The 23,936-nt window shown below is 42.1% G+C and overlaps 1 protein-coding gene across 1 annotated transcript; it reads right to left on the bottom strand.

Annotated features, from left to right (window-relative positions):
- Positions 1-367: 367 nt before the first annotated feature.
- apln (apelin) lies at positions 368-22,560 on the bottom strand. The gene is made up of 3 exons (XM_038699648.1): positions 22,051-22,560; positions 7,913-8,085; positions 368-4,777 (listed from the first exon to the last, which is right to left on the bottom strand). Exons 1-2 carry the CDS (start codon positions 22,115-22,117, stop codon positions 7,919-7,921), a joined length of 234 nt encoding a protein of 77 aa, XP_038555576.1. The 5' UTR covers positions 22,118-22,560; the 3' UTR covers positions 368-4,777; positions 7,913-7,918.
- Positions 22,561-23,936: the final 1,376 nt, after the last annotated feature.

Raw genomic sequence — 23,936 nt, 5'->3', positions numbered from 1 at the left:
TCTCGACAACAATTAGAAGGATTTCAATGAAATTTGGTACAGATATTGATGTTTCCAAGAGGATGAATCCTACATATTTTGGGGATTTTGAGTGAAATGTCTCTACAAATTTTGAATGGATTGACGTGAAATTTGGTGCAGACATCATGTCCCCCTCAGGATAAATTGTAATAACTTTGTAATAACCTCTTAACTTTCTATCTAGCACCATCATCAGGTCAGTGTACTTTGTGTTCAGTGCAAATTAGCAAATATTAACATCCTGCCATGCTAAACTGAGAAGGTGACCATGATAAATATTGCACAATGTCAGCATGTTAGCATTGTTATCGACATGTTTTCATCTGACCAAAAAAGACATGACACATTTTTTTTTCTTAAAATAAGATTTTTAATATTACTTATTATCATAAAGATATATTTACACACTTTACAGAAATAGAAAATAAAAACACAAAGCTACGCATGAAAGGAAAAAATAAAATAAGTACTCCAAGAGCTAAAGCTTATCTTTTATAAATTAGAAACCAAAAGTTCAAATATGTACACAGTATTTCAACCATTTCTGATACACTTGTTTTATTTATTTATTTATGTCATTTATTTTGCCCAGTTCAACATCAAAACAGAGACAGGGACTGTACATTTGGCCTGGTGAGTAATATGAGCACACACCATAAACAGAATATAAGTTTCAGGAGTAATACATTGTTTTTTAAATGGTATCTGCTTGAGACCTAGTAACACTGTTGCGATGGCGTGTAAACCTACAAACTTCTCCCCAGATTGTTCTGAATGTAGCTGATCTTGGACACAGTGGTTAAATAGATGGAGAATGTGTTGCAATCAAGGCAGGAGGGGCCTGTGCTATTCTGGGTGTAGGAAGTCTCATTTTGAGGCTCCAAGATAATGACAGATCTTAGTCATTTCCCAGGGGAGATAAAATCTAGTTATCCTTTGGATTGCCCAGCCAGTGGAAATGTGTGAATGCATTGGATTGAATATCAGCCACTTGATCTTGCAGACACCCACTCTGAAGGCCAACATGATACAGTTTGATGGGCTTAGAGATTCACAAGGTAAAATCATGGAATGTGTTGCGTGCCAACTCTGCTAACATTTCCACAATGAGTGAAATGTTTGGTTCAATGAAATTTAAAAGGAATTTTATCTGGTAGAGAACTAAGTGAAGAATAACAATAGGATGAAAAAAAACAACAACATAAAAACCTTGTGTTTTTCTGTCATATATCTGTGTCGGGGGCTATAGTTATTGGGAAACAGAGATCATTGGCTACGCTAATATCTTAAAACCTGCTGCTAGCTTCTCGTCTCCACCAGGAACACAAATCTGTCTCTCTGCTCATCTCTACTCCTTACGCACTCCCAGCCAAATGCATTTTGACAAAAAAAGAACTAAACACAAAGGGGCAAACATTTTTCTACCAGGAAAACATGCTAACAAGTGCATAGGAACATTACTCAGGCCTTGTGATGGTCACAGAGAAGAGGAACTGGAGAGAAAACATTGAGAGGATAGGAATCGTTTCTCTTGTGTAAGTCTTGCTGGAAAAGACCATTAAGGAAAATGGTTTTGCTCCCCGAGCATAATGTATTGGTTTACCATTTCAGTTTGAGCCTGGACGTGCTTGTCCTTCCACACCACAAGGCCCATTAACCTGATGTGCAGGGGAGGACTGTGGGCTATCATCTACAAGAAAAGAACGCCTGAAAGCTTTCACGTGTCCACGACATATTGTGCTGCAGACTACTTTTCTATTTTGTTACATCCACAAAAGATACAGCTTTTCACACTGTATTCAAAAAGTAAGCTTTGGACAACCAGCTAGACAAGAATCAGACAAAAAATTGTCACAATACACTGGAAAACCATTCCATACCAAGAGACTCTTGTTTTCAGGGTGTATTTTTCCAGCAGCATAATGGAATTGCAAAAGTGCAGCCTTGCAAACCCATACAGAGAAGTCTTGGAGCAAAGCCACGTCTATTTGTTGGAACTAGTTGACACCGGAGGCTTTGGATCAGTGGGATATTTGGCTTTTGATTTTTGGATTCAACTGATAACCAGACCAAGATTAAAAAGAGTACTTTACATAAACATTGGTTTGCTCTGGTCTCTGAAAGGGCAGCATGGCTGGTGCAGATGGTGAGGATACATTCATGAAGAACAGTGCGGATACAGACGTTGCTCGGCTCCGTAACAATAACTTCTGAGATGGGGAAATATTGATTTGAACCCCTGGTCATGACCCAGTCTACCTCCAGCATCCCAACTCCTGCGGCTTTGAACTTCCATCCCCAGCTCATATCTTCTTACTATCTTCCCCAATAATACATGAGACATCCTGAGCAAAGCTGTCTCACTCCCGAGGAGCATTAATGAAATCTACATCTCTGTCTGAGAGGGTATGAAAAAATAATGGTGGAACTGAAATTATTACTCTTCACAGTGCCCTAGGATTTAATACATTTTTAATCAAGGTGAGCTTGGCTATGTGGATTACCACTGTGATTTTAGATGCTCTCTTAATAAAAGCTTCTCATGCTGGGGCTGAGAAGACTGCGTTTTATTATAATATTTGCATGAGACATGGCGAGAGGGAAAAGGTGTTGGGAATCTAGGTTAACCTGCCAGTTGCTTATGTGGTCAAAACCGACTTGAAATAGGAGCATTTGCTGATTGAATGGCAGTGGATTGAAATAATTTTCAAGTAAAAAACGAATGAAAGAAACATCTCCGCTCCCCTAATACACATCGAACAATTGCAAGGTGGCTGCTCTACAGGTTATAGTCCAAATATGTTACATGGTTAGATACTGAATCAGCAGGGGTTTGAGGATTGGGAAGGGGGAAGGGTGTGGTTTCAGTCTGAGCCAATTTAACAATGAGCTTAGACTAAGTGGCCCCGGCCAGCCTTGGGGAGATCCATCTGAGAAAGATTAACTCTAAGATTTAATGAGCGTAATGATGAAAGCCACGACCACCTGTGCTGTGGAAGGGCTGACTAGAAAGGCAACTGTACCCAAGATAATGTAGGGAAAGGATCATGACTAGAAAGGATTGAATCTGGATACATGGCTATATTGGTGAATACATACAGGGAGACTAAAGACACAGTATACGAAAATATGCTCATATAAGCTTTAAATGTACTGTATGTTTGTGTTTTGTTAAATAAATGCACAAAATAGACTGCTCTAGTACAAGCCTCTATCACAGCACCCTGAGAAAAAAAGAAATAAAACTACTTAGACACAGGAATAAACATAAACAGTAAAATTTTCCAGTATGATGGAAAGGCATAGCATTTCGTCAGTGAAAGATTTCGGTCAAAGGGTCAAACCAGCCTTATGCTGAATATTAAAACAGCCAGAGCACTAGTGGTAGGCTGATCATGGTGGCATATCAACTGAGCTGATATTTACTCTGAAACTGTTTATTTAATTTTTGGTCTAATTTTTCTGTCCTCGCTAACATTGTCTCACATGGGATTTCTGTTTGCAGAAATTTAAAATGCATAATGTGTCAGTGTATCAAGACTTCAAACAAGAGGTAATGTGTTTCTCCCTAACCTTTCATTCCTTCGTTCCTGGCAGCATTGTGGAGAAGGTTATTATTTGGCACTTCATTAAAAGGCAAGGCAACCTGTCGGTGGAGCAGACTGCCCCTGCCAGTTAACAGTCGTGTAGAGCAGCTGCACAGGGCAGCAGTATGGTGAGAAGGCTGGGGATTGGGGACGGGATTGGGATTGGGATTGGGATTTGGGGTCAAAGGACTTATCCAAGGTGGGACATGTTACAGTAACCTTGAGCGCGTCAGTAAACCCCCACCCCCACCCCCCACCCCACCCCCTAAGGTGTTAATGAGTTCAGAAACACCAAAATAGCTTTGGATTAAAGAATCTCCTAAATGAATGAATTATTCAGACACTTAAATAGATTGTTTTGACAACATGTGCTCTCTTTTCAGTCCAGCTTTACTTTGCATGTGGACGTACTGTCATTAGGAGGTACAAAGCACCATTAATGATGATAATTAAGCGATGGTTATAATGCCATTCAAATGTGACGCTCTTACTCTTCCATTTTAAACATGAAACCTTGAATTCCTTTCTGCAGCAGACATCCAGAGTATCATCAGGTGAACTTTTCTGTTGATTTGCTATGGTCAACTATTAAAACTGACACTGCCCCTCTGCATAATCAGTGCCCTCTCCTGCTAGTAAAGATGTTACGTGGCAACACTGCAATGAAATCAGCGGTTGCAGTAACCTTGGATCTGAGAGATGGGGATACCACACTGTGGAGAAGTGACAGATGCTTTAAGACTCAGATTATTTTGACCGGGCTCCCTCTCCACCACATGTCATGCAAAGTGTGTGAGACACTCAGGGAGATCGCTATGTTCGGGCTATTAAGCAAATGATAGGAAAATTGGAAAAAAAACACTTGGGAGAAGACAGAGATAGATAAGTAGTGAGGGAGTGAGAGAAAGAGAAAGAGAGAGACAGAGAAATAGAGTCTGATAGCTCGGGCTCCATACCCCCCACCCCCCTTCCCTGCCCCCATTTCCTCCTAGAGCTGAGGGTGAGCGGTTGTCCTGGTTTTTTTGTGGACAGAGTTGCTTGAAGAACCAGCAGGTGCTATGGACATCACTCTTCAGGCTGGGCAAGCGTAGGCCCTTCGTTGCAAGGCCCCCCAAGGCAAAGGAAGAGCATAGAAATCAGAACCTGGGGGAGGGCGCTCAAAGCAGTGCCTGCAAAACAGGAAAATAAAAAAAAAAGTGTCATCAGCGTGTGTTTTTTTGTTTCCTAAAAATCATTTCATGAGTCCTGCAGACATTTCAATTTCCTCTTCAATAAGGATGCCCCTTGGGGAGTTTCTGCCAGAGCTTTCACTGTGTTGTACCCTATGTTATCTTGCACTTGAACAACTAGAAAAAGAAAAGGTTATCCTGAACATGTTCCAGCCAGATTTCATGGTCTTTGATAGAAAGGTGCGGCAGGGAGTAAGAAAAACAACTTGTGGGCTTGTGTTCGCTGTGGAACACAAGCCCAACATTATACTTCGCTCGGGGCACTGGATCACTCCTTAACAATGAGGAAATCTTTTATCTTTCCTCGTCTTTTATCTTTTCCTGTTCTGTGATCATTTCCAAGATTTCAGATGAGAAGCTTTGCTGCATGACAACGAGGTTCATTCACTGATGAGAAGAGCCTGCTCTTGTTTCAAATAGCATATTTTTGTGGACATGTAATGTTGTAGCGCACTGTATTTCTAATCTCCATTGAGTTACATTGTTGTTTTGTTGTTGTCTTTTGTGTTTTTGGATCCACTGTATGACCTCAGTGCAGCAGCCCCTTGAAGTCATACTACATCACAGAGTGAGTGAATGGGAGGAGTTGCAGACCTACCCTTCATTGTTTTCATAAAAAACCCAAGACTCATTCACTGAGGCTACTTGCACTCAGGGTCTCAGGAGGTTTTCATAAATTGCCTGAGGCATTAAATCTGTAATATCCTGTCGTCTTTTAGACTGTCACTGGCATGGCTTAGATCCAAGCACGTTTGGATGTGAGTCTGCTCAGATGCTCAAAAAGGATGACCTGGGTCGCCATGTTTCTTCTCAAAGCCACTCACATCTGGAATGTGTAATGATGAAAAGTCAAACTTTGCCTCAGGTGTCTTATGGAATAAAAGATAAGCTGCTTTTGACACTGAAATGGGGAGATGTCGCATAGAGTCAGTGGATGGACACTGTCAAGCCAATCATTGTTTTTGATCTATACTTTGACAGCGCAGTAATTGATTGTAGGCCAAAAATGAAATATCCACACAGTCTGTCGGGCCTACGAGTCTCACCAGTTCTCAGCTGGATGTCCCCATTGAACTCTTAGCTTTGATCAAACAAAATGCATCTCCAGCTGCTTCCAGAGGTGTTTTTCCCATCATCAGCTCAAACTGACGAAGAAAGCAGGACACATGAGGGAGAACAGAGCCTTTCATGGCTGTTACAAGGCTGATGGATGGGTTGATTCTAGATATCAGGTCTTGTGAAGACCTAACTCAAAATACACCATACTGAGGCAAAAAGAACAGACTGGTGCTGAACTACAAAGAAGTTCTGACTTTTAACTCCTTGGAGCATTTACTTAGTGAAGGTTGGTAGCATCATCACTAAAACACTGGAAATGGACAGCCAGATTGTGGTCAGGTTGGGGTAAATTGGCACGGTATGTGAAGAAAACCTTGAACATGATGAACTATGAACTTAGTAAGAATGAGAGGAGCCAGAGTGGGAGTAAACAAAAAAAGGAAACCTTCAGTGTGTTGTGTTTTAAGTGGTGTTTGGAGAGACGGCATTGTGACTCACTGAGCCGTTCACTTTTACTGAGCTTCACAACTTCCTGAAGCTTCCCGTATTGTGTGGCCAGCAATCTGGCACTGAACACAAGCTCTGACCACTCAACTCTCAGAGAGGATTCTCACATTTTATTGGCAGACCGAGGAAAGATGGAGGACCCGTGTTGTCCTTCAAGCGCATACTGCCCTGGTTTTGTCTTTACTCATTGTTTTCACCTTTGGGCTTAGTCTCTAGAGTCCCGTATTGAAAGCAGAAGTGAGTTCAAAATTATTTCAAAAGAAGTTTAGCCTTTTCAAAAATACAAAAACCCCCCCAATAATGGTCAATAATTCGCTATAGATTGTAAAACCTTTCCGGCTGCTTTAGAGAAAAGAGCTTCAGAACTTCTATAGCTTTGATCCCTTTTCCTTAAAACTGATTAACGGTGCCGTGACACTCTCTGACTACGACCTCCTCTCACTATGGCTTTAATTTATGGCGGCCCTCTGCAGGTCAGTGCTGTATGGTTGGCACCTCCTGCAGGGATATTGTGTCTTGTCGAGTTTCCCTGTCTCTCAAAGCATCTGGGAGAGACATGTAATAGGGTCCAACGCTTCTTACTGAGATGTGCTAACATTAGCAAGTGCAAGAGAGTTTCAATTTCTACACTGTAAATTTTATGTTTTAGTTTCTCAATGAAGCTTGATCTGTTTTTAAATTGAAATACAAAATGTTTGTTTTGGTTCAGAGTAGAAAATGAAACTGTTAAAAGGTGATAAGTAAAATATTATCTCTGATATTGGATGAAAGAGTTTTCAAACAAAGTCTTGTTTTACTTGACAGCAAGTTAAACATACCTTGAACATATCATGGTGCTGCTAGGAAACCCAACTCTACAAAGTAATATCTGTGGAAAAAGGGTTTTAATTGACTTGGAAAGAAACTATGTATGCTAGCTGAATTGATTCAAAGGTTAAGTTTCTAAGTATAACTGTCTCCCACATGAGGATATAAATGACGTAGCCTTAAAACAATCTCTGTCATACTACTAAGGTATGCAAGCTGGTAGGCTAAAGGCCAATAATCTGTTAAGACATGCACTATTTTTCACTGCCGACAATAACATCCTTGTGTTGGACTTGAGTCTGGCTGCGGTGGACATTAACAGAGTTCCCAGTGTTCCTTTAAGAGTTTGAGTTTCCCATTCGTCATCGAAAACATCCGAAATGATGCTGCAGGACTCAACATCATATTCCACTTAGAAATTCCTCTGTGAAATTGTGTTTCCTCACTAGTCAGCAATTATAATTTCATATATCGGGAAGTACTTTTGCTCATATTCTCTTGAGAAACACGTAGCCCTGAGTTGACAGAAAGTTGGACAGAAAGTTGGCCTGATGTCTTTCCTCCTTTCACGAGAATCCACGGAGGGTAGAAGCCTTTTACTGGGCTGACTCTGACTGTTTTGATTGATTGCAGGTTTGATGGCACTCTTTGCCAAACAAAACCTATCGAGCATCTTTTCATCCCTGACTGCTAGAAACCCACCTTGCTCTAGAATGGCATGGGCCCCTTGTGGGAAAGACGTGGCCGTGGGCGTCTCCTCTTCCAGCCAGCTGGTCTGTGGGTCTGACCACCCCTCGCAGGGTTTTGCTGGACCATTTTTCTCACCGTAGCCGCCTCTTCCAGCTCTCTGCCATGCTCCGTGGAGGCCATGGGACCTGGAGGACACACATTGAGGAGATACCAATTAGATTCCCAGAAATGACTTCTCCAGTAATTTGTATTTCACAGCCTCTTCTCACCCAGAGTATCACATTTTGATTATAAGCTAAGTCCATCAGTGCCTACGGCAAATGCGCAGCAATATCCAAAGAGAGATCACAGTGGTAATGGAAGAGGAAACAAGAGACAAGTATAGATAAGTGTGTGAGAGTGTGTGTGTGGGCCTCTTTAAGCCCACCCAGCATTGTAGTTCATCAAGTCAGTGTGGTGGAACTAAAGCACCGCAGATAGATGAAGCTCTGGCTGAAGCAAGACACCCAAACCCTCGTGTCTCGTGTCTCTGTCACTCTCCCTAAAAACACCGCACAGCAACAGACCTTGTGAAGGTGCATCCTGCCGCAGTGTTTGATCCAAGATTAGAAATGAGTTTAATGGCGACCTGTCTCTCTCACAGAATGTGTATGAATGTTTTGGGTGTGTGTGAGTACATGTGTGTTCGAGAGTGATCCCAGATGTTCTTAGTCATCTCTCAATAAGTGTGGCCTGATCCCCTTAAGCCTCTGTTTTCCAAATGGTTTGGTCCACCTCAAGTGTCTCTATGGCCTTTCAACCTATCGCAAAATGGAAGACCTCCTCTTGGAGATCCAGAGATTTGTTTCTGAATGTTTTGAAGTAAAAGCTTTACTTGTAATTGGATATTTAACATGGTTGATCTTTAGCACTACAGCCAGTTATATATTCCAATAAAACTTGAGTTAAAGCAGAGCAGGACTTTTTATTTGGGCATGTCAAAGTGGTTAAATGTCTCAGTGATGAGTCATGGAATTACTAATGTAGTGATGTATTTTTAATTATAATGAACAATTACATGTAAATAAACCATTAATCTCATAAAAATATAATATGTTACTGAAATGGAGCAGTGTAGATGTGATTAAAGGAGTACTGCAGTGACTTAATAGTTGACTTCTGTAAGGTTTGGAGGACTCACAAGAGACAAAAAAAATCTAAATTGAAGCAACAGAGGTCGAGACAACTCAATAGTCTGTTTCATTAGACCCTCCCCCAAAACAAAACACTTCTTCCAAATGCCACACCTCTAGTTTATACTGTAGGCTTTTTGTGTGGGGTCTCAAGACCAAGCTAAGATAACCCTAAACATGGGTTATTTTTTCCCTTCAGAGCCACAGAAGATGTTAAATAACTAATTTCGCAGGTTGAGTAAATAAACTTCTTGGGTAATATCGGAGGAGAAACTAGTGCACTTTTCTCATATTTTTAAATTCAGGTTATGTCCAATGAACGCTTCTGCATTTCTAACACTTCTGCAAAGCCAAACTATCCCCAGTGGGTGTATCCCGTCAAAAAGCTGATTGACATCACTCACATGGGGTCATGACATTCCTGTCTCCTCTCCTCAGAGACACTGGCACCATTTTTAGAATTCCCAAGAGAATGACCTTCCTTTGGTTTATAAGGACTCGGGTGAGGACACAGCTTAAGATAAGTCAGCCAGTCGACTGCACAGGTTGGGAAAAGCAGTATTTATACTGACAGTGGAGCAGCTTACAAAAGCCACGATGATGCTGGGTTATTTTCATCAGTTAGTTTCTTTAGTTGTGGCAGCGTGGCAATACCACAGACTGTTATATGAACAAGACACAGCTGCACCCATGAGGATGTTGTCTTATTGAAAGATTAAAAAACATCTCTAAAACCTGTTGAAAACACTCCCGGCTTCTCTAATGGCCAAGATCAATTTGTTTCAACAGAGGGCAGCTTTCTCCAAAATAATTCAAAATGCCATAAGGAGCAAGGCCAAATCTCTCCTCAGCCTTTCAGAATTATTGACCTTCAGCTGTGGCATATTAAAGGCACTTTTAAAAGAACAACTTTCCATAGAAAGAGCAAAAACAGAGCTCTCAGGTTTAAATAATTGCAAACTGCACGACTGAGCCAGACAGCTTGTTGAATGTTTTCGATGTATATCCCTGAAACGACAGACGTCTCAAGTTCCATTTCTACACTAATCTTCTTCTGCAAGCACATTACACACTATATTTGTGGGTGAACAGTAGGCTAATTCATTTGCAGCAGGGAAAGTCTGTGCTGCATATTTCCGCATCTAAAGCCCATCTTTGCCCCTAGGAGAACTAATCTGCGCATTATCCTTTTGTTATTGTTCCAGTTACACTGTGAATGAGGGACGTTGACACATTCTGAAGGCATTCAGCTCATTCCTTTCAAATCCAGGGGGTTTAATGTAAATGCTTGTGTTTAAGTAGATTCCTTTCACCCCTGAAAAAAAAAACATTCAGAAGCAGAAGAACACACAGAAATACAAGGCTGCGGTCTTAGCTATTTATGGTGTCAGTATTGCTTGAAGGTGAGGTGAAAAGTCTGACATTGTAGGGAGGTGTGAGACGCAATATTTGTTTAACAAAGCAGGGAGAAGGGTGTGAAATCTCCTCAAAGACATTCATTACTGAACTGTTCATTACAATGTACTCAGTTGTACACATGAAAAAGTGCCACAAGTAATTGGCTGAAAAATGTAAAAAGTGCTTGAGAGAGAAGTTAAAAACCTGCCTTCTTCTCTCACCTCTGCACACCCGACCGATTGCTGCATTCAGTGAGTGTGATTGTCGGTTTTGGAAAGTTCCTTAAATAAAAAAAAAAAAAAAAAAAAAAGGAAAGTTCCTTAAAATGTCAGATGCAATCCCTCATCCACACGTTGGAAAGGGGTGGGGGAGGGGGTTTCAGACACTGAACTCTCACTCGGCTATTAGACAATCACTTGCGGTTAAAGCATACTGACACCTTAAATGTTTCACAATGATACCTGCAGTAACTACAGCGCTACACAATGCCAAACTACAGCTGATGTTTGAGCAATAGGCTAGTAACAGAAGTCGCACACACTCGCTGTGCACACACTGCAATGCATCATGGTAAGTAAGAAATTGTACCCCGGCTCACACAACTCATCTGCTGTTCCTCTCTGGGTGGCTCAGGCTGTCATAACCTAGGTCCATAATGAGACAATTTAGATATCTCCTGCCAAAGCAAGCTGTCAGCCACTGCTCTACACTGGGGTTTGAAGGGAGAACATCTTGTGATTCTCTTTACAAATCTCAACCCATCCATTCTGGCTACAGGATAGAAAAGTGTAATGAAAGCTGCTAAAAATAAGCTGGGCCCCAGTGATAACACTGGCAGTATAGATTAACTCTTGCAGCCTTTAGGGAAAGCATGTCTGTGTGACAGATATGACATACAGCAACAGCTAGCTTTGTATCTCGACCCATCTGTAGTGGAACTCATATAGATTGAATATGCATCTGTTGCATCTGGATAAGACCTTTTGATTGTTTCCATGGCAGGTCTATCATTGGATAATGCATATTTCATCTCCATAAACAAAGATATCTCAGCTATCTTATTGCTCTGAAATTGGATCCAGTCTCCAGTTGTATCCCATTTGATCTTTTCCCACGAGAGATTCACATGTTTATGTTCAGCCGGTAAAACAGTAAAATGGCAGGATAACATATGTCTCACAATAGGAAGTGCCTTATCTCTACTTCTGGTGACCTTGGGGCCCTGGTTTTTACCTTCTTTCTACCAAATCCCAACACTTCTTCTCCCACTTGGTAATTCCCTAATTAAATTTTAATAAAGGGAGAATTTCAGGAATGCCTGGTTATTGCTTCTACTGCTACTTGCATCGCTGCTGCCTCCTTGAAAAGTAGAAGAGTAGGAGAGGGAAGAAGAGGAGAGGTAAAAGTTGTCAGGCAGAGAAGAGAATAGTTGACATTGTCACAAACTGGCCAGTCTCCAGACTAATGATGAGTAGTTGGTTGGCCGCTCCCTAATTTCCCGCCCTAGTTTCACCACCACCTCCTAAGGTGATATCTGTTATGTTGTCTTTTTCAAATGGCTGGCTCTCCGTCTTCTTATGGCCCAGCGGAAAGTGAAATACTGACAGCTTATCCCTGTTGATTCTGCAATAGTCCATCAGTGGAGCCTGGAGAGGTATACATCTTCCAGCACTTGTCCATCCAGTCAGAGAAGAGAAATGGCTGTCCTCTGGTTTAATGCCAAGTTCATCAACTGCCCTCACGGCTGGCAAGAGCAAACTGTATATCACAGCGCTGTGTGTCAATGCAGGAAAACAGACAGCACGGCAAATGGGCCAGAGCTGCTTATTAATAGTTGTAAAGCTGATTTGTGTGTATCGCCTGCCAAAACGACCACATAACAAATGTCTTCACTTGTAAATGCAGCCGCAGCATAATGGTTTTTCTGCCACTAGGACGTAAGAGATTAAACTATACCAGCATGTGAGTCTAACTAAAGCAACAAGTAAGCGCAGGGCTATGTTCAGGGTTTAGAAACTGTTGCATAAAATGTAAACATGAACAGTCAGGCATGGCCTCCAAAATTTAATCCTCACTGTGTTTAATTTTCTCCCTGTCACCGCAAATTGATTTCCTGTCCTCTTGAATCTTATTTTTTTGTTTACTCGTCTTGCTCATCACTCACAGTTACGATGATTATGAATCAATTGCATACAATCTCATTGATCCATTTTCTCAGTTGGCTGCACATCTCAAAAACATTTCTCTCTCCTGTTTCTTTACTGTCCCTACATTATTTATCTGTCACCTCTGCGCCATAAATCTTGCCCACTGCAGCTTGTACAGATGTATCTTGAAGTGTAAACAAACAGCTGGGAGAATGGGAACGGATGGTGCTGAAAGGAGAGGAGAGGAGTTAACCCTATGTGCTCACAGTGTAATTCTACTTCATATTTTGGAATCACAAACCTCATAAATGATCAAGGCTGGATAAGTAGTTTCTTTCACAGGTGGCTGATGTTTCTAGGCTTGCTAGCAGCATTTTCTGGGGATGGCAATGTCAGTCAGTCCTAGCAACTATTACATGGATTGACATGAAATTTTGTACAAAGATTCAGGATACCCAGAGGATCAATTGTAATCATTCTGGTACTACATTTCATCTAGCGCCATCATTGGGTCAAAAGTTAAATGTGTCTTGTACTTTCCTTTAAGAACAAATATTTGCTAAACTAATGGCATTCTTCTTCTGTACATTGTGTTTGGTATAAATTAGCAACTGTTTGCATGCTAACACGCTATAGTCTGCTAAGATGGTAACCATTGGGAAACATTATACCTCGTAGACACCAGCATGTTAGCATTATCATTGTAAGCTTGTAAGCATGATAATGCTGACATTAACATTAATCTCAAAGCACCGCTGTGCCAAAGTTCAGCCTCACAGAGCTGCTAGCTTAGCTGTAGACTAGTCTTCCCTCTCTCCCTTTTATGTGTGACTGGACTAAATCTAAGACCCAGTTACAGCTTGCCCTCTTTTCACATTTAAATGCCATAATGACATACCATAAACACTATTAATACCAAAGCATTCCTTAACAACATTTTCCAATCTAATGGTGGATTGAGTTTCTACTGCAAAAATAAACTGAGGGTACAATACTTGCTAGATATGCACAGTAATAGAAAGATAACAGCAGTATTTGTGTCTATATGGGAGGTAGTTGTAGCTTATTGTGTGTGTAATCCTTATGGGTAACAGAACAATATTTGTGTTATTTGGAGAGAGGAAGAATGAATACCCTGGTGTGTGTAGCCATGGTTATTACCATGACGTTAAAGGAGCAGGCCTGCTGTCTCCATCCTGTGCCTCCCTGCTTCATTCACTAAAAGTAGCTTTAGCTAATGAATCCCTCTATAGCATGCCATTACCACAGACATACTAACCCACACAGCCAGACAGAGACATGTCATGGGCAGAGATGCTTCCCACTGCATAAGCACATTAGGGGATCAGGATTATTTAGCCAAGGATGAGATGTGTTAATTGCGCCAGATACAAGCCAAACATTCTTTTAACCTAGAATAAGCCACAGCACTGCTTCAGCATCATACTGGGGATTTGCTAGCTGCCCGATAGCCTCCCCGCACATTCATCGTGCACATATGGAATGGTGCCTAACTAAGGAGGCAGTCCCTTGTTGTTCAGCTTTCACAATCCAACATTAAGTGTCGGAAATGCTGCTTATCTCATGCCTACCAGTAAGTCTGGGTCTTGGCAGAAACTGGTACCAATTGCTTGCCGACTTTCAGACCATGTTACCATGGCAGCCACCATGAAAGGCGCTCAGTTTAGAGCAAAAAGAATGACATTGTCAGCTGAAATTGAGCAGGTTCTCAATTTACAAATTTCACTGCACCCAGTCTGTATCCATGATCAGCACTCTGACTGTGTCTGTGATGTTTTTAACCTCCTCTGTGGGCCACTGCACTTGGCCTCTGAGTGTTCCTCTCAGGGGGGGTTTGTTTTGGTTGTGAGCACTTTCTTTTATTTCTGTCGGGGACTATTTTATATGCAGCATTGTTGTACTGTGATAATGCTAGGCTTGTGGCTGAGTTGAAGGCTGGCTTTGTCTGTACAAACTCCAGTGAGGAAACCAAAGTGCATGAAGAGTTGCTCCCATTACTGCAGCTTTTAAACTTAACCCTTTGTCCGCCTTGCTCTGAAAGCAAACCCCACTCTCACCGAATGTTCAGAACAAATTAAAAACAAACTCTGCAGCCTTCTACTTTCTAGCTTTCTGCAGATGTCCCTTTGAGTCAGTCAGCCGCCTGTGAAGTGTGGTGCTATATATGCTCCTGAATTAAAGAGTGTATGAAATGATGAGGTGTGAGACTGCGTACTCTGCTATGATCAGAGCACTGTGAGTTCAAAGGGCCGGCAGCAGCATTGAGCCAGCTAATGAAGCCACTGACTCCCCTCACCACTTGACTGCCTGTTGGTATATTCACAATCCCACTCCATTTGAAGGGGTGAATTTGTGGGTACAAGGTTACTGCGGGTTGGTGTCTACTGAACATGAGCAGTCAGAGAAGAAAAATCCAAAGGTAGATTTCTTTCCATAACTTTCCTTGAGGAGTGTCAAAGCGGCTGAGGGCAGGAGCATGAGCGATGCCGGTGTTGCTGTTTCCGTTAACAGCAGCAGGCTAAATCTTTGCGCATGGCAGGTACAGTAAGTAGGTAAGGCTACCAACCGTTACCCTAATCTCCAGAGATTGCATGTCAAGGGCAAAGGGATCCTCCAACCATCCGTTTCCATGGGCACGCTAATCAGATGTGAAATACAGCCCCTCCCTCTCCTGTGTCCCCCCCCCCCACATGCTGTGAACCTGCGTGCCTTCTCCCATTTGTGATGTGGGAGAAAGAGAGAGAAGGAAAGAGGGAGAGAAACGTCACTGCGCAGGGTTTCACTGCAGCTTTTAATGCCTGAGGGGATCATCGCTTCTCCCCATTGCATATACAGTACTATTAAAGGAAAAGAGCAGCAACATTGCATCAGACTATGTTACCTCTCAACCAAACTAAAGAATACAAAATAATGGCACTTTAAACTTAACTGGATTGATTAACCCAACACAAGGTATCATCACAAAGCACAAATCTTCTTAGTTTATAATGACATTTTCTAAAACTACTATACAAAATGACCACATCAACACAATAAGTCTTAAAGTAGTAGTTTGAATTATGACCTCTTTGTAATCTATAAGTAAGTAAGTAAGGTAAAAAGGTGCTCGGGAGGTTAAATGCTTTATAACAAAAACAACAATACTGTAGAACAGAGAGGAAAATGTCTATAATCATAATACATAGACACATTTGGCTAAGGTGCTTTTTTATTACATATGAAAGTGTGATTTGTTTCAAGTTGCTAAAGAATTTTTGCTGTTTGGATTGTGGACTTGTTTTGCTAACTTGCAGCATGTTTAAATGAAAACTACTGGCTAAAACAGAGTTTATTATTAATCTACTAAGCATATGGTGTGCAGTTAAAAGGCGCCTTCGGCTAAAGGTTATGCAATGAAATGTAGTAAGCAATTCTGTGACACATATTTAGTGAAGAAATAAAATTCATGAGGATTTTTACTGGCAGGTTCAGCTGCTCTGTGCTGCAGGTGAGCTAAAGTTTAGTGTTTATTGGCCCTCTGCTTTTACAAGGTTTTCATCAGCTGTTAGGACGAATCGTTTATGAATTCTATATATTGTTTTGCTCTTGTATTTTTACAAACATCTGTTCATGTTCAGGGCCCCTGAGAGCAGGGTGGCCTCTTCTGAACAGTGAATGAGACAGAGGGACACAGCGAGGGGCCCTGTCCTGATCAGGACTGCGGGGAGATCCACGGTATTAGTCAGCGGCAGATCATTTCATTGACCAACGTTTAAGCGTAGACCTAAATGTGTAGTCTCCCAGGGAAAATATTTTTGATCAAACACGGAGCGACTGTGATGAATAATGCACAATTTCATAAATGAATGATTCCTGTCTGTTGTGATAGAGGGGCCGCAGTTCTGTGGAAGATGGAAGAGATCTAATGATCTCCATTTTCAAGCATTTAATTTAAGGCAAGAACAGAAGGTGCATGACAGTTTGAAACCACATGAGGTACACCACGACATCCTATAATTCTCTGAGAATAAAGTGACATACACATCCTGTTGCCTCAGGCTTAGAGTTTAGGCAGATCCCAGTGGGGGCATCGCGAAATTAACCCAAAATCTACTAAGTCCCTCTACACCATCCATAGCCCCAATCCACACTGCTATATTCACAGCAATAAAATCTCTTGTCTGACTTAGAACAGCCTAACAACAGCCAGCTGTGCAGCACTTTAAGCATTATATGAAATCTCACTGATCCATTAGGGCGCCTATAGAGATTTGATATTAACAGTGACAATACCCTAAACCATATTTATTTGATTCTCCAAAGTAATTCATTTCTACTCCTACAAACCGTTTTAGCTGCCACAAATGACATCTCTAAAGCAATATACAGAAGTAATATTTTTCCATTCTGGGTTCCAACAAATTGAGCATGAAAGTAATTAAAGCACCTGCATTCCTAAAGACCGCAATATTTATTATGCGGTCTGGCAGCCTGTTAATAAAAATGTCCACTCAGATCTTGATCAGGAATCTGATCTGCCTGGACTACTGCTATAAATGTAACACTTAATGTTCAAAAAGAGAGTCATAAATCACTTTAATATTGGACACTGGTGGAAAACAGAGCAGTATTTGAAAATATCTGTCTCTAATTAAGTTGTAAGGAGCGCCCCGGGCCTGAGGATAGGGTCTGGTGATCACATGAGGTCTGGTTAACACAGGACCCCCACATACACCCCACCCCCCACCCCTTACCCAAACCTTTAGGTTGTGCCCTCAAAACTCAAAGGGGGGTCTGGACTAAAACAGGCATATTCATAAGGAGAATGAAGTCAGAATTTAATTTAGTAATTTAACGTATTTAGCTGAGCAGACTGCCAAAAAGTGTCATTATTCCACATTATGTAACCTGTAAAACTGGACTAGATCACCAACTGTGAGTTTTTAGATGTAGCTGTTATTTCCTTCCCCACTGAAAACTTACTCAACCTCTCAGCTCCCAGATAGCCTCTCTTCCTGTCGGGCCTTTTATTTTTCTGTCCCTTGGCCCCGTCTTTTACTCCCCCTTTGCTTTTTATTCACCCTTCACTGCATTTGCTCTCAAGGGAAGATCTAAGTGAGCAGATTTATTCATTCATAGAGTTCAGAATTACATTACAGCAGCCTAGCAGTCACATATGCCAAAGTCTTCAACAGCTGAGCTCTCTGGGGAGTGTTAGCCCAAAGGTTAGCCTTATATCCCTACCAAATGAGTTATGATTTTTCACTAAATCTCTTCCTCAGCTCCCACCCACTCCAGAGCAATTGTGAGTGCCATTCACCAAGCTCATGTTGGGTGATATTATACAGATGTGAAGTGGTTTATCACAGAAAGCCTTTTTTCAAAATCTAATTTAAACTCAGCTACACGGGAGGGGGGGGTGTTTATTTCATCAATTAGGAGATATATTATTACTTTATATCATGAAGAAAATATATTTATTAAGAAATTGTTAGGCCTAACAGATGCAAATTACCTCACAGGAATGTCTGATTTTGGTTAATCCAACAATTTAAATACCTGACAAATCAATGTACTTCATCACATTGATGCAAAAATCCTATTAACCATAAAGCCGTCCTGATTTGCAACACTGACAACAATGGTCTAATGCCGGCAGAATGTGAAGAACTGGAAAACCTCCCGTTAATCTGACTTGGGATCGCTCACATGTTATTCCTAGATGGCTAAACTCACTGCTAACCTTGTGGTCACCCTATTTAGCCTGAATTTGCTATACTTGTTGTGTATGTTTTACGTATTTGTGGTGGTTCATTAACAAGTAAAACCATATAAAATGAAATAAATGTATTGTATTAGTGTTACTATTAAACATTATAGACACTTTGCAGAAGGTTTGCTGACTCTTCTGTGTTTATTTCATCAATTAGGAGATATTATCACAATAGATTTAGCTACCACAGTATAAATAGTTTCAAATTTATATCATCTCACATTACATACTGTCAGACATCCACCCCTAAACCCAATTGTCATGATTGTATACTGTGTGGATCATAACAACATAGTTCTAATGCTACTATTTAAGCTCGCAGGGGCTAAACAAGAGCCAAATCAACAAGAGGATAATAAATCAGTCTTTACTCACATCCCAAACCCAACTCACGGAGTGTTTAGTGTGTGTGTGTGTGTGTGTGTCTCCGTGTTGTCTGCAGTAGACTACACTGATGCTGCAGGCTGCTGACTCTTTTTCCTTGTAATGCTGCATGAAGGGGAAATCTAGGTTCTGTGTGAAACGGATTTTATCTAACCCTGTGTGTGTGTGCGTGTTTGTGTGTGTGACATAAACCCAGCTGGTGCTCAGAAGCTCCTGAGCCTTAAAAAAAGAAAAAAGAAAAGGAAAAGGCCCTGCAATTCTCCGTAATCCCGTAATAACCTTTTCACTGCTCCCCCTTTGACACAAATGTTTGCCCACTGTTATTATGTTATGCCAGGACATCTGGAAAAGTTTAGCAGCTTTTGTACTCTCCATGGCCACCGTAATCACGTCCACAGGCACAAACACCTTCTTCACATTAGAAAACCTGGGATTATGATTTAAAGCTTCCTGGTTACGGTTGGTTTAGATCTATAGATGTTGTTAACAAAATAATCAGACCTACCAAGGCAGCGTTTTATGCCTCTAGGTGCCTGAATGAGTGGCTGCGTGTTCTGGCGCCCTCCTCTTTATGGCTGTACTTTGACCCGTAACACTTGGTTGAGCATCTGAGCGGGCTGCAGTACAGTATGTATGCATGATAGTGCCACAGAGCAGCCAGCCCCAACAATACATCAAAGTTTAATATGGAATAATAGCATTGCTGACAGCGCTCATAAAATCACCCCCCTTCCCAAGCAGATGATTTCTCTGCAAGATAATAGTTCTGATCTGGGCCTCGTGCCCCGCTCACACCCACAACTGGCTCACCTGTTCAACCCAGGCCTCACAATTACACCTTCTGTGTGTATGTGCGTGTGGGTAGGTGCATGTCTGAGCCAGCTGCTATTGTTTTTATCCTGTGTGTCCCTAGGTGCAGATTGGCAGGGTGTTTCCATGGCAGAAAAAAAGGAAGCTTTGATGTCCTCTAAGAGGCTGTGATAGACCGATGAATTTTTTGAGAATATGAACTGTTTATTCACCGGTCTTAAGAGTTACACAGGGAGGAAGAGTGATCGGCCTTTGGATGAATTATGGATACCACATGTCTAAAGCTGGAGCCCACTCTTTAGGCAGAGTGCTTTTAAAGGATGGGTAATTGAAGTGTGCTGTGAAAGGATGCTAATATTACATAGAGAAAGCCACAGCAGCTCTTTCAGTGTACTGAATGAATATTGTAAGTAGCATTGGGTTGTTGAAGTGAATTGCCTGTTACACTAGGAGTTCTTGCTAATATTCAAATACACCCATAAATACAATCAAGACTCATGCACACTTCCCCACCCTGTTGTATATCTGTCATATTCAGTCCTATATTCATTGCTTCGCGCACACACACTCTCTCTGTCTCATCTCTCTCTTCTTTCTCAGACACACATGTACACACACAGCTGCCTGGGAGAGAGAGAGAGAAAGCCCACTGAACTGGAAAAGCGTTTGTCTCAAGATGAAAGGCTTCACACCCACTGCCTACATGCAGAGCCTTTTCCGACACCTTCCCGCGACAGCGCATACTGTAGCAGAGGCTTGTGCTACGCAGACACACTCCAGCTAGCATCCCTCCCCACACCCATCAACGCCGCAACACACTTGCATCCCCATCTCTCTTCCACTCCCTTTCTCTCTTGTCCTCTCTGTCAATGGAGCTCTGGTACTACAGTAGCAGCCAGGGGACGGAGAGGAACATAAGAGGCATGACTTGAACAACATTGAGAAGGATAAGCTCTCATGAAAGCCCGAGGCACAGCAGCCTTGTTTTCCCCATCGCTGGTGTAGCACGGTAGGCTCTCAGGCGTGGAACATGCTTAGCCACACGCAGGGCGTGAAAAACGACACTGACCATGATGCTAGATAATTGCTTCCCATTTACTCATGTGCTGAGCCTCGGACAAAAATAGCATGTCGCTATAACAAACGTGCTGGGAAGCATGGGAACTGTGAGTGCTGTGGCCATGGATCGATACACAGAGTAGACAGCATCTTGCAAGCCTAAAGTCTACACAGCATCTTACAACCACAGTCCATACAGCTCCTTACAACATATAGTCTAAACAGCATCTTACAGCATAGATTCCTAGGCCTTTATCTACAAAGATTGTGTATACATCTTATAATAATCATAGTCTTTGCTAAATCTTATATTCTCTATATTTAATATAGTCTACACAGCATTTACATAGTCTACAAGGCATCTTCCAGTTGGATTAAATATAAACACAGCTTCTGTCTATGTGTCTTTTAATCTACTGTAGTTGGTAGGTAGGTGATAATCCCAAGAATGGTCCAGACATTTACACAGGCCGAACTGTTGTTTTTTCACACCATAATGTTACCTGCATCACATCTGCAGACTGCACGTCGGTCTCCAAACTAACCCCCCAGCCACGTTTTTGAGAACCCATTTACTCCCATGAGCCATCAGACTAAATATGCCTTGCCCCTGTATAATTGTCCAGAGTCAATGTTTTTGTTCCAGATTTGAGACATTTTAAATCCACACTGGAATTAATATCTAGTCCAACAATGGCTCCGGAGACGCGGCAGCACTTTACGGAAATTTACTGTGACAAGGCATCAGGACTGAGCCACTCAGGAGATGATCCATGCATCTGGGATCTGTGTTCCCCTCATCGATGCATACAACAATTACAGTCCTCATTATCATCACCACAGGAGGCACGCACACATATATAGGTGCTGTGTTGCCCTGCTGCACAACGGTCATGTAATAATCGTACAGAACTTGGGTTAGATGAAACCCATCAAGCCATAAATTAATCTGATTCACACCACCTTAAAGAACATGTGCCATGCATCTTACATTTCATAACAGCCACAACAGTCACCCATATATCCAGCACACCTATCACTCAGGAATAGCTCCACACATGAATGTCCATCAACAAAAATCTCTTAATATTTCATCTCCAAGTCTTGCAAGCTTACATCAAGATGAGGCAGGGGAGGGGGGAGTGAAATGATCAATCTAAGCTATAAACCCATATTCAAGTTTACCATAAAAGCCCCGACAATACAATAGCAGACAGTATAACCACTGCAGTGCAGTACTGTATACAGCCAGGTGCTGATATTCCTGCCTTTTAAAGCCCACACAAGGCTAACCATGCTGGGTAACTGATCAACTACAGCTGCCTGCACGAGCCCAAGGCAAACAGAGAGAGGAATAGAAAGCAGAGGGAGACGACCGGTGACGAGACTGGCCGCTCCTGTACTCACCAGCACTGGCAGAACACAGCAGAGACACCAAGAGCACAATCACCAGCGTCAGGATCTTCACATTCATTTCTGCACTCCCCTCTGGCTCTCTGCTAGTCACTCGCTGATATACTGTAGTGGTGTGTGTATGTGTGTGTGTGTGTGGATGGGAGGGAGAGAGAGAGCAGCTGAGCGAGCAAGAAAGAGAGAGAGACTGTTTGCTCTCCTGTGTGTGTGTGTGTGTGTGTGTATGTGTGTGAGAGAGAGAAGTGAGTGTGTCAATTTGTGGGAATGTGTGTGGCTCCCTGACTGTGTCTGTGTATTTGTCTAAATGCGTATTTGTATATCAGTGTGTGACAGCGCCACTCCAAGACTGAAGGCACGTCTTTATCTGAGCTCTCCCACGGAGGTGTGTGTGTGTGTGTGTCTTCTTTTCTTCTGTCAGAGAAACGGCAGTATGAGCCAAGTTCAGTGGAGCTGTGAATGTGCTGGAAGTCCTCTTGCAGGTCTGTCTGTTGGCTTGTGTGTGTATGAGTGGAGTAGTTGGTCATGTGGCTTATGTATCATTGACTCTGTGGCTCACGGAAAAGCCCCCCTGCCCCACCATCACCCATCCTCTCCACCCCTTTTCCACAAACATGCAAGTGCACATGGCTGAGGAAAGAGAAGTGAAGAGGTAGCAAAGGGAGGGAGGAAAGGGGGTAGGGAGGTGAAGGGTGGGGGTGCATGCAGGTTTATGATAATACCCAAACAGATGCTCTTGTTGAAAACTCTTTGAATTGCAAACAGGGCAGCTTGCCAGGAATCCAGGAATCAAAATACCAGCTTATTAAGGGAAGTAGATGAAAGAAGGGAAGGTGTGAGATGAGGTTCATGCTTTCCTGCTTTTGTATCTACCCCAGCTGTAAAGACCTTTCTTCCTCACACTATTCTTTACCCACGGTGGTGCTGGCAGCCCCAGCTCGCTGAAGGTGTTTAGCTTAAATCATTTGCGCTGTTTGAAGTTAGCGTCTGTGACACTGGGAGTAACCGCAGGAAAAAACTTATCAGACTCTACCCGATCACATCGCTCGCACTGTTTGTTCCACTGCCCCTGAAGTCATTTGTTTTATTTTGTTACACAGATTATATTCTTTCTGTGAACAAAAGCCGAAAGAAAACCACCACCCTGCATGGCTATGAAATAAGTCAACTAAAAGGTTTTTTCATTTCACACAATAAACAGGAAAGGTTGCATTTCTTGCTGTGAATTGTGAGAACTGTAAGCAGGCACCAGAAATACAACACGTTTTCTTATCGCGTTTAGCCATAGAGCAACATCAGTGTGACAACTTTCTTCATACCCCTTTGAGAAGAAAGCTGTTTGGGAAGAATCATAAATTTTGTATGTTTCAAACTATGCATACAGAATATGTAGAAGAAACATTGAACTCCACCCTATTCCGACATTTTATACTCCACCCAATTAGAGTTTGCAGATCTGGTCCAACAAACCTCAGTAGAACTAATAAATGTGCAGAAAACAAACCACCACAATGGTAAAATCAATAGAAGAAATATACTAACTTCCCAATTTAATAATCTTAAATAAAGGTGTTGTTATGAAATATTGTTGATCTGGCATCAGTTCACTTTGAGCCCATAGATTTGAGTCCCCAAAGGGCTGAAGTGACACATGATGGATGGACTGCCTTTGGTCACAGCCTCCCGACACAAACCCCCCTCCCACCATAGTCTTCCACACAACCCCTTTTCTATGTGTTGTCACTAAACAGTCACTTTAGTGGTGTAGACCTGAGAAGAGGGGCCCTGTGACCCTCGATTCTGCAGCTCCTGCTTCACACAGCCCGGCCATTGTCTCCCTAAGACCCTAGGTCCCAGAGGGCAACATGTCTGTGCCACCCACT

Source organism: Micropterus salmoides, unplaced genomic scaffold (genome assembly GCF_014851395.1).
Source record: "Micropterus salmoides isolate LMB-PRFRI ecotype aquatic unplaced genomic scaffold, ASM1485139v1 Ms_hic_scaffold_5, whole genome shotgun sequence".
NCBI classification, from domain to species: domain Eukaryota; kingdom Metazoa; phylum Chordata; class Actinopteri; order Centrarchiformes; family Centrarchidae; genus Micropterus; species Micropterus salmoides.
This window is presented reverse-complemented; position numbering and strand designations above follow the sequence as displayed.